Source organism: Bubalus kerabau, chromosome 3 (assembly GCF_029407905.1).
Source record: "Bubalus kerabau isolate K-KA32 ecotype Philippines breed swamp buffalo chromosome 3, PCC_UOA_SB_1v2, whole genome shotgun sequence".
Classification (NCBI taxonomy): domain Eukaryota; kingdom Metazoa; phylum Chordata; class Mammalia; order Artiodactyla; family Bovidae; genus Bubalus; species Bubalus kerabau.
The window spans coordinates 126,646,855-126,658,266 of record NC_073626.1 but is presented as its reverse complement, the minus strand read 5'-3'; the positions used below and the strand labels follow the sequence as shown (position 1 = coordinate 126,658,266).

General features: G+C 57.0%; 1 protein-coding gene across 1 annotated transcript in view; it reads right to left on the bottom strand.

Annotated features, from left to right (window-relative positions):
- Positions 1 to 1,323: 1,323 nt before the first annotated feature.
- GLI2 (GLI family zinc finger 2) overlaps positions 1,324 to 11,412 on the bottom strand; it is a 264,002-nt gene continuing 253,913 nt past the window's right edge. The window contains exons 11-14 of the mRNA XM_055572919.1: positions 10,363 to 10,527; positions 8,940 to 9,218; positions 7,043 to 7,379; positions 1,324 to 5,636 (exon numbers count right to left, since the gene is read on the bottom strand). Of these exons, the coding sequence (XP_055428894.1) occupies positions 3,214 to 5,636; positions 7,043 to 7,379; positions 8,940 to 9,218; positions 10,363 to 10,527 (3,204 nt within the window). The 3' untranslated portion in view covers positions 1,324 to 3,213. The remainder of the gene's footprint in view (positions 5,637 to 7,042; positions 7,380 to 8,939; positions 9,219 to 10,362; positions 10,528 to 11,412) is intronic.

Here is an 11,412-nt window from a genome sequence, read left to right as displayed (position 1 = left end):
GCAGAGCCACCCAGCCCAGCCCAATGGGGATCAGCCAACCGTCAGTGAAGCCAGATTCATGAGCGAAATAGACGCTGTTCCCTGGTGCTAAGGCTTTGTGGGTATGGTCATGCAGCATGATCGTGGCCAAAGTTAAGTGACACAGAGCACGTGGCTGAGTTGAATGGCCTCAGTGGACTTCTTAATACTGTAGCTCATCTAGTCTCAGGCAGCATTGAATTCCTGGCCTCTCCCTGCCCCCAAAGCAGGGCACAGCTGCCTCCGGGGACTCAGCATGTGATGTAGAAGAGAGGAGAGGCCTGAAGATGATGGGCTTCGAGGGCAGAGGAAAGGGCTCAGCCATCTGTGCTCCGTTCCTCCTCCTGAGGGCACAGTCTGCTAAATTCCTGGGGCGGGACTCAGCTGTAATCTTTCCACCATGAGGATACAGCCAGAGATGCAATGGCTCCCTAACACATAGTGAAGACTCAGGGACACCCCCAGAAAGGAAACATGCTGAATTCCCTTCCCCTCAGGGGTTTCCTATACTTGATATTATTCTGAGCATCCGTGACATCCCTCAGAACTAGTTTTCAGCTGAGTGTCTTTCAGGCGGCTTTGGGAACTCTCCGAGCTGGGTGCCAAGGTTTCTCTCCTAGAGCAGAAGGCATTAAGGGGCCCGGGCTGGGATACCAGAGGCCAGCCTAACTGGCTCTATAGAAGGTGCCGTCTACTTCTTTCAACCCCATGCTGGGTTCTCCCCTCCCAGTTCCAGAATTCATCCCACGCCCCATTGGTTCCCCTCACTGGTCCCCCTGAGACACACGGCTGTAGCTCAATTGCTTCAGTGGCAGCCTGCTGGATTGCCAGACCCGGGTAACTCTGTGCACCTGCCAGGCCCACCCCCGAGGGCTCAGAGTCCCTGCATGTGGCTGCTCCCCATGGGCTCCTTTGCCTGTGGCCAGCGGCTGGGTATCCAGGGCTTCATCAGCCTGCCTGATTCTGCTTTGGCACCAGAGGACAGGGGGCTGCCTGTCTTCCTCTCCCTGCCTCCCACAACTCAAGTGTGCTCATCCAACTACCTGGCCAAGAGGGGCCTCTGACATGAGGACGGCTTGAGACCAGTGCTGCCTCTCACAATCAGCAAACCAGCTTAGATGTTCCAACCACCTGGCTGGAAGAACAGCAAGATGTTCCCTCTACAACGTCAAATCCTGCTCAACCCCCGGCACCCCTCCCGCTGCCTCCACCCTGAGACTACAGCCAGCCAGTAAATGCCCCAGCGTTAAACATTTCCTGGCAAAGGCGGGACAGTCAATTTTGATCCTGCTGAGAAAAAAATACAGCCTCATTTCTGTTCAAATGCACTGAATTTACTGCTCAGGTTTTCATTAACTAATGTCAAGAAAGAAGCAGATAGACCAAATAAATTATGAAAAAATTACTTTTTTTTAATGTACAAAAAACGACTTATTTACAAGTTGAGTATGTCATCTCAATTCATAGCATGTAGAAAAAGCTAAAAATGTTTTGGAGATATAAATCTGACCAGATGATGCACCTATGGTATTTTCAGGGACGCCGTCTTCTGTACAGATTATATACAAACTGGGAACGGCCAGTGAAATCCTAGCCCAGGGAAAGAACTGCACCACACAGAGCACAGACCCCTGGAGGTGTCTCAGGGCTGTCATTTGAACTTGACCTTGTCTTTGAACCCTGACAAAGCACTTGCTGTTCTGGGGTGTAGAGGCCCAGGTGAGGTTTTGGCCATGTTCTGGTTGAAGCCAGGCTCATAGTCAGAGTCAAGTTCATAGTGATGCAGGTGGTTTCAGCAAAGTTGCCACAAATTCAACATGAGAAAGGTGTCGAGTGTATGTGAACGTGTGTGGTGGGGAGGATGCATCCATTCACCCTCCCATATGTTCGGGAACAATGTCTTCTGACGCCAGTTCCAAATTCCATTTCCAGGTGGGGCTTGGTCAACACTGAACAGGAAAATTCAGAGATGGTCCCTCAGAGTCCCAAGAATCAACCCCTTCAGAATCCCACCCCTGCCCAAAATACCATGCATATCATTACTCTCTATGAAATGAACAGGTGGGCGGAGGGAAGGGAGACCAGAAGATACCAGGACTGCATGTTGTAGCTTGGGGTCAGTCAGGGGGCTGCTGGTGAGTGGACAGCATAGCCTGGAGGAATGTGGGCAAAGGCTGCCATCAAGCCCCACAGTTTTCCACCATAAGGTGGGTGGACAGTGCATTGGAGACACAGGGTTGGGTAAACATCTGACTTCCTCTTCCTACTGGGAGACTTCCAGGGCGGCCTGAGGCTGGGCCCCCAGTGTGCTCTTTACCCAGGCCCCTCTTCATCACACACTTCAGCTCACCTTGGTCCATCCCTAACCCCCAGCAGCCCCGAGGTATTTAGAAATGTGTTCTTTTCAGGAAGGGCTACATTCTACATGCATGAACACTGTAAACATGGTCTGGAGAGGCCTGGGCAGCTTCTGGGCTTGCCCTGAGTATTATACTGTTTTCTTTCCTTTTTTGGGCAATGTTTTCATACTTTACTCATCCATATACACTTGGACAGTCAGCCAGCTGCAAACTTGGCTTTGCAGGGTAGAGACACCAGCTCTACCAAACCCATAATAAGGATGTGCTTCCAAACCATCCAGGTAAAAAAAAAAAATTCCCCCTCCACAGCAAGGGACGTCAGAGGCTTCAACAATTAAGCTTCACAGAAGAATTCCCGTGGGCCAGGAATTCCTTTACCTTGCAGGCACTGGAGCAAGAAACTTATCTTCCTGGATTAGGATATCTGGTATGGCTTTTGGATGATTCAAACCCAAATGTGGTTCCTCTCACCTCTTTCCATGTGTGCTTAGAATGCCCTGGGCCAATGTTATCCCTCGTTAGCCAAATGACAGAGGTGACAAAGCCAGACACCCATAAACACCAGAGGCTGTGAAGCACTGTGTAAACGAGTTCTGTATCCCTGCCTTGCCTTTTCCGTGGAGACTTTTGAGAGTTCCAAAAGATTATCTAAAGGAAGACCAGACGGGATGCACATAAACCTGCCCTTAAAGCATCTGTGGTCTGAACCAGCCACTGGCCAAACTCCCTCAGACCTATTTAATACTTTTTGGGGAAAAAGGTAAAACAGACAAAAGCACCGTGCCCTGGGAAGTTATGGTCCTTCCAAGTCCGCTCAGTGCCAGGGGCCGGGGCCTTAGGTCATCATGTTCAAGAACTTGCTCTCCTCGGCCAGGCTGGTGAGCATGGAGCTCATGTCCCCCACGGCCATGTTGCTGATACCGGCGGGGATGGAGGGCAGAGTCAGGGAGCTGCGTGGGGTGGTGAGGCGGGAGGAGCTCTGGGAGAGGCCGTGGAGGAGGCTGGGGCTCAGGGCACCAGAAAGCAAGCTGGAGTGATCGCTGTCATCCATGATGGCATCAAAATCAATCTGGGGTGCCTCAAGCAGCTGGGAGTCCACAGTGCTGGACACCTGGTTGACCCCCGGCGAGGGCAAGGCCTGGGGCTGTGTTGGCTGGGGTCGCAGGGCTTGGAAGCCGGCCTGGTTCTCAGGGCCTCCGTTCTGCTCATACATGTGGATCTGGCCATAGTAGTAGAGCATGCTGTGGTCCTGGGTCCCACCTGTGTCCTGTGGTGGTGGCTGGGGGGGTAGGGACAACATGCTGCCCATTGTCCCCTTCGGTACAGACTCTGTCATCTCCTGGTTGGCTGACATAGCAGCCATGGCATGGCCAGTTGCCCTGGCATAGGCTAGCTGCTGCCCTGCACGTACCCCGCGGTGGCGGCCGGCAGGGCCAGGCTCTGGGGGTGGCCGGGGTTGCATTAGGCCAAAGCTAGATCCAGCTGCCCCCATTGTGCCCTGCTGGGGCTCCATGAAACTAGGTTGGTGGGAAGGTACCAGGTTGGGGCCTTGCTGGTAGCCCTCCTGGCTCATGGTGGTCACCAGGTGATGACTCTGCTGTGGGTAGTTTTGTGCTGGATGAGGTGGTGGCATCCCGGCCAGGCTGGAATTGGGCATGCCGAGCTCCCTGTGGCTGTTGCCCATCATGGTGGGGTCAGGAGCAACTTCCATGTGCTGGGGGAGCCCCAGGTGGCCTGGCTTGGTTGCCATGTTGCTGCAAGAGGAGGGGAATTGGTTCAGGGTCCCCCCCATGATGCTCAGCTGGGGGTGGGCTTGGCCGTAGCCGGGGTGGGGGTTCACTGCAGCAGTCGTGTTCGGACACTGGCTGCCAGCCCCTGGCTGCCGCAGCTGCTGTGTATAATTTCCCCTGGGTGCGGATGGGGCTCCACTGTAGGGCTGTAAGTGTGGCTGTGAGTTGTCTAGGCCCCCAGGGCTCGGCTGCAGGCCCTGAGGATTGTATCCTGGGTACTGGCCAAAGGCTGGCTTCTGTGGTACCACAGCTAGGTTGCCCTGTGGGAAGGGCAGAGGCTTCACCTGGCTGGCCAGTGCGTCCACGGTGCCTGAGCTCACTTCGTTCCACTGCACAGGCATGCTGTTCTTGTTCAGGCTGGAGGGGGCCCCGTAGCCCAGTGGGCAGCCTCCCAGCACCGGGGCGGAGGGGCCCACGTTTGAGTCTGCAGCTGCTATGGTGCGTTGGCCATGCAGCCCGGGGCTGGGCAGTTTGGGGTTCTCAGAGAAGCAGGTGCTTTCCCGGGGGTACACCGGTGGGGTACTCTCCTCCAGGGTGCCACTGGTACGTGCCTTGATGTACTGTACCACGTCATCGGGGAGCACGAGGTCGTCCTCTGGCAGTCCGAGGCTGACCTCTGGGCCTGTGCTGTCCACCCCCGCCGCCAAGGCTTCCATCACCACGTTCTCGCTGATGCTGGGTGGCCGGGGCGAGTAGCCGCTGCGGGCCAGGCTGCCGTCCGCGCTCATGTGGCTTTGCAGACGGAGGCCTGGGCCCTGGCCGCAGGGTGGCGGTAGCGTGCCTGGGGTCACGTCGAGGGCGCTGTGGAAGCGCTGCACCCGCGGGGCTGCCAGGGCATCAGGCCGCCTCCCGGGATCGCTGGCCCGCCGTGCCCCGCCGCCCGGGGCCTCGTGGGGGAAAGCGGGCAACGGCCCCGTGGGCCCGTAGTGTGGCCCGTCGCTGCCCCGCCGAGGCCCGATCGGGCGCAGGCATGCAGCGGGCAGCGCGCGCTCGGGAGCATCCAGCAGCGCCAGCCGGGTCCGCAGGCTCGTGCGCTCCAGGCCCGGCAGCGGGGTCGGGGGAGGTCCACCTGTGGCTGCCGCGTACTTGGCCCGCAGGCTGTACTGCTGGGCGGGCGTGAGCTGGAGAAGCCCCGGGCCGCCGCCGCACTGACTGGCCTCACTCGAGCGCCGCGATGCGTCGGTGGAGATGGGGTCGTAGGAATCAGCAGAGCTGGCAGGGTGCGCGCGGCCGGCGCCCAGCGGCGAGGCCTCGCTGGAGCGGCGACTAGAGAAGTAGGGGGAGATGCCGGAGGAGCGGCGGCTCACGGTGTAGGCCGAGCTGACTGTGCTGGTGGAGCTGTCCCGGCGTTCCTGCAGGTGGCTCAGCACCGTCACCTCGGCCGGGAACAGCTCAGACAGCCGCGGGTTGGGCAGCAGCCCCGCGGGCCCGCCGCCCCCACCGCCGCTGAAGTTTTCCAGCACGGAGCCTGTGGGAGAGGAGAGGGATCAGCGTTGGGGATGCGGGACAAAAGGCGATGCTTGGACTGCCTGGAGGGTACTGAGCCTGCTGGGCCTAGAGCCCTGGAATAGGGTCTGGCACCCAGTCAATGATTTCTCAACAAAAGGAAGAAAGAGACAATTGGGAGCAAATGGAGGCACTTACTGCCAGGGCACAAGCAGAAGTTAGGAGGCTTGATGCCAGTCTGCTGCTGCCGGGCAGGCCCTGTGCTCTCCTTCTGCCCCATTCTTGGTCTCCAGCTGGGGGTGGCATGTGTCGCTGGGGAACACTGGGTTACTGAAAAGAGCCCAGGAGGGCCCTGGACACAGCCTCCCTGCACCCTCTTCATCCATGGATGGGTGTTGCCAGCTGGGCTCCCCTGGGGCTGTGTTTACCCAGCAGGCTGTTTATAGACAGCGTCCAGGGACCCAGGGCCACGGGAGCGCGGAGAGGCTGCAGAGTGGGCCGGGAGAAGACAGCGGCAACACTGGACCCCCGACAGCTGCGGCTCATCTCACGGAGCGCTCTGGGCTTTGAGCGGCCTCTACGTCCCTGATCTGTTCCTGGATGTGGGCCCCCCTGGGAAGGGGTGACCTTGGGTGAGGCAGCTGTCACCCCCCGGGCAGTCTCTGGAGGAGGCTGGGAATTAAAGGCCATCTGCTGGCAGTTCCTCCAACAGCTGGGGCAACAATCCTCCCTTCAAGGAAGACCTCTCAGTGTCACCCCTCTATAACCCAGTCCTACCACATGGCCATCAGTCCCTGGAGGGCAGCCTAGAGGCTCAGCGCTCCAGGGTGTCTGGTGCCTAGCACACTGCTCGGCAGAGTCGACACTCAGGAAATGCTCAGTGAGGACATCTTCCATCTCAAAGGCTGGTTAACACTTCCCGAGGCTGAGGACAGGGCTGCCTCCTCCAGGAAGTCCTCCCAGCTCTTCCCCAGCTGCCCTGCTTTCTCTCACTACCCTGAGCTCTGTCCTAGGTGCTACTTGGCTCATCCTGCATCTGGTGACATGGCCTTTCACCATAGCGACTGGAATATCTCACTGTCCTGCAGAGGGTCTTTGCTATGGTATCTATGGCAGGTGCCTGATAGACAAGTGAATGGATCATGAGGAACAGGATGATGGGAGCTGAGTTTGCCTGTTTTGAGGAGTTATGGGGATGCAGCATGGTGCAGTTGGAAGAGCATGGGCTTTGGAGTCACTCATGCCTGGGCTAAGTCTCAGCTCTACCACTAATCTAGGCAAAGCACTTTCACCTCTCTGAACCTCAATTTCCAAAATTGTGCAATGGGCTCATAAGATCTATCTTCTCCAGAGCACATGGTGTTTGGTGGGTGTGAAACACACTGGATTCCCTCCCACCCCACCAGTGCATCTGGGGCCTCCACTTACCACTTCCCGGGAGGGGAGGCAGCTTGGAGGTCCGGGTGTGCGGAGCTGGCCCGGCCCATGAGCAGGAATCCTTCAGTGACTTGAGTTTCTCCTTCTTGAGCTGCTCGAACCGGTGCATAGCGGTCATGTGTTTGCGCAGCTGTAGGCCACCAGCAGAGGGGGCGGCCAGGGCGGAGGTGTCAGCCCCTGGCGGCGGGTCCTCCAGAGCTGTCAGGTCTGCCAGGCTCCCGGGCCCTGTCCCCGGCATCTCCACGCCACTGTCATTGTTGGGGGCACTGCCCAGGGGAGAGGGCTCACTGCTGCAGGAAGACTGGGCTCCGGGGCTGGACTGACACAGCTGCAGGGGGCATGATAAGAAGGCACAGACTCAGAGGGTGCGAGAAGCCATGGGCCCTGCCACCCAACACAGCACTCTTGCACACCTGGGGAGGTGAGGGTGGGGGGCGAGAAGGAAGCTGCTGCATGGAGGAGCTTTCAAAGCATTATTTCTCTGAACCTCAGCTTCCCCAACTATAAGCTGGACCTGAGCTGCCCCCTGGAGAGAGCCAATGGATAGATGGAGACAACTCAGCAAGTAGAAGGCACCAGGTAATCGTCAGGCACCCACCTACAGCCCCTCTCCCCACACACAGCCTCCTTGCTGTGTTCCTAAGCTCTTCCAGCCAGTGTCTGGGCCGGAGCTCTGCTTGAAGAGCTTTCAGTATGTGAACATTTGGCAGCTGAGCCCCACAGAGACTGCCGCAGCCGTGTGAAATTAACACAAAAAGAGGAGACTTAAGCATCCTGACAGCAGTGATGGGCTGCTCGAGGAAGCAAGGAAGAGTGAAGGCCTGCTGACCTGCTGCCTGCCCAAAAGGCTGGAGACGGGTTGTTAGAAAGGACTGCATAGGTTGTAGCTGCTGGATGCAGCCCTTGCCCTCGCCCTCCCCAAACCAGCACTCCCTCTGAGTCAAGGCAAAGTGGGATGAGAGTTCATGGCACACGTGTATGGTGCGGAACTTCACAGACCGTGGGCAACCTTCACTGTGACCTGGGATCTGAGCCCAAATAAGGCTCACCTGGGATGAAGCATCTCCGGCTCACTCCTGGTCTGAAGGTCCCACATTCCAGGCCTTTCCAGGGAAGCTGCAGTGCTTTCACTTGCCCATGGCACTGCCCATCTTCCTCACCTCAGGACTCAAGACCTTCTGGAGGTCTGTCCTTCCCTCCTCTGCAGCCTGATCTGCACCTCCACTCTGCCCTGATCCTCATGCAGGCTCGGACCCCATGGCTTCCTCCTGTGACTGCACACTTGCCCCCTGCTGCCAGCTGTAACCTGTTCCGATGGCCCCACTTGCAGCACCTGCTGTCTACCTAACCAAACCTGCCTTCCCAGGCCCTTGAGGAGCCTGGCCAAGCACCCCAGCCACCCTTACTCATGCCAGCCCTCCCCCAGCCCCACCCAGCTCCTCTGCTCACCTCAGTACCGTCTATCCTTAGGGGAGGTACAGTTAGGAGAAAGAGGTGGAGACAAAGAACAGATGGTTAGAACAAAAGGGGTGCAGGCCAGAAGGGCAAGGACGCAGAGACAGGACAGAGGGTGTGGGGCAGCTGCGGCGCCTGGGGGCCGGTGGGAAAGTCAGCCACTGGAAACCACCCACACCCTGCAGACTGACCCAGTCGGGGCAGGCATCCTGTTCCCCATGGTCAGCCCAGCAGAATGGGACCCACTTGGCTCAAGACAGGTTCGGTGGGGGCCAGAGGTGGTGAAGGGAGGGATACTGAGCTGTAGAGAGGAGGGACATCCTTCTGCTCCTGGAGAGGGTGCCCCCTTGCAGATGGCATTGCTCTCCTGCTGCTGGGCATGGCCCCCTGGGGGCAGGGCGTGGACGGGGCCCCTGCTGCCCAGTTGGCTTACCCCGGAGCGCTCCGTCTTGATGGCCTTGACGTGCAGGCTGTCCTCCACGGCCTGGCTAGTGCTGCTGGCCTCGGCGTTGTCCTCAGAGCCCCGGCTGGGCTCGGCGCCGGCCTCGCTGTCCCCATTCTCCCGGAGCAGGGGGGCGCGGAGGTGCACATCGTTGCGCTGCTTCTTGGTGACGTGAGCGTCTGGGCCATGGACCGTCTTCACGTGCTTCCGGAGGGAGCTGGGGTCCGTGTACCGCTTGGTGCAGCCTGGAATCTTGCAGATGTAGGGTTTCTGGGAAGTGAAGAGGCGTCATGCATGGGGCAGGAAGGCAGACTCCGCAGGGGAGCACTGCGGCACCCCTGTTGAGAGGGGCTGGACCCCTGGATGGAGCCCTGCCCCACCGGCCTCGCCTGCCACCTTTTCTTGCAGGTAAGCATGTGGCTAACGAGACCCTCATCCCCACCCCCCCAAACTGGAGATACGGATCAGAGCCTGTGGAGGGAGGGGTCACAGTGCCTGGTGTGATCAGCATAGCGATCAGCATGTTGGGATTTTTAGTATCAGTGAGTGTATTACCTTCTTATATGTCTGTGAGACAGCACTGAACACCCTGCTCTCTCTCATGAGGAAAGACAGGTTCAGAGAGGCAAAGACACTGGCTCCAAGTCACCCAGGAGCGGGATGAAAACCCAGGGTTTCTAACGCTTAGTCCTGAGCTCATACACACACACACACACACACACACGCGCACAACATCCACATATAAACAGACTTTTGTCTACATGTATACACACAGACATGTACACACATGTATGCACACACATCCACCTAAACACACACACTTAAACATGTATATAAACACCCACATGTGTACACATACTTACATATACGTATCCATACCTCCTCCCCGTATAACACATACAACCACATCCACACAGGCGCATACATACTTGCAAACACACATACCTTTCCAAGGCTATCTCTTGTCTTTAGACGCTCTGAGTTGATACCTTTGGGAATTCCTCTGACTTCTTATCAAAGCAAGTCTCTTTGGGGTCCAAAATGTCCCTAAACTTTTAGAGACATCCTTTCCTGAGTCTACCTGAGTGATGGTGGTTGACCCTAGGAGAGACCGGGAGGCAGGTACAGCCCACACCAAGGGCTCCCTCAGCTCTGCCCAGGGCTCTGGCTCCCTGGGGAGACAGAGCCTCCTGTGCCCCACTGAGGGCAGGTTGACAGCCATGGCAGGCCAGGCAGCACTAGTAGCTGGAGTGTGTCATCAGCTGCTGTCGGACTGTGGGGACAGGGGTTAGGGCTGTGTGCTGAGCTCCAACAGCAGGGGTGGCAGGGAGTGACATCTGGCTACCAAATGGCCTATAGGTGTCAAGAAGCCATGGCGTGAGGGTGACCCATGCCGGGGCCCCCAGGCGGGTACCTCGTTGGAGTGGGTGCGGTTCTGGTGCTTGGCGCGGTCTGAGGCATTGGAGAAGGCTTTGTTGCAGCCCTCGTGCTCACACACATACGGCTTCTCCCCCGTGTGGGAGCGCAGGTGAGTCTTCAGGTTCTCCAGGCGGGAATAGGCCTTTGAGCAGCCCTCGAACTGGGAAGAGAAGGGTTTGGTCAGTGAGGGCAGATACGGTGAGTCCCAGATACAGTGCAGGGAGCCCAACCTGTGGACTGGTTCACTCCGCCCTACAGGTGCAGCCAGGAGCGCAGAACTAAACATCTCCCTTCCCTCCTGATCCTATAAATGACACATCTCGAAAACTTGGAAAAGACTGAAAAGTGCAAGGAGGAAAATGAAACCTTCCATGGCCCAGGACAGGCACTGCTGGCCTCCAGGCAAGTCTCATTCTGGAGCTCTGCAGGCCATCCCCTCACATTTTAAAAACCTGAACTGGAACATCTCAAGCATTCAGTTGCTTATTCTGCTTGTTAAAATCGACAGCACATTATAAGACTCTTCCCATATGATTAAAAACTTGGTAAATATTATTTTCAACAGTTTCCTGATGCCCCTCCCTGATTAGAATATTTTATGCATTAAAATGTGCCAAGAATAAAATCCAGTGTCCCCCACATTGCGGAGGGAGCAGGCCACCTTGACCCTGGCTCAGGCCATGTCTCTCTCCTTTTTAGTCCTTGACCCCACTAAGTTCTCCCGCGTGAGGGGCCTTGCACGCACCATCCTCTCTGTCTGGAAGCTTTTTCCTATCTCCACCCACCCTGGCCTTGGCCCAGCCCACTCCCTCTCAGTCTTTGGGGTCATCTCCTCCTACAGTAATTCTTTGATTTTCTTAATTATAATAACACCCTTTTTTATCTATACTCCCTAATACAGTTTATAATTATCTTAATCATTTTGTTATCTGGCCTTCCCATAAGGATACAAGCTCCCTGCGAGCAGATACCTTCTAGGTCCTATTCGTTTCTGTGTTCCTAGGAATCAGTGCCTGGTGAATAGAAACGTTTTTTGGCACTCAAG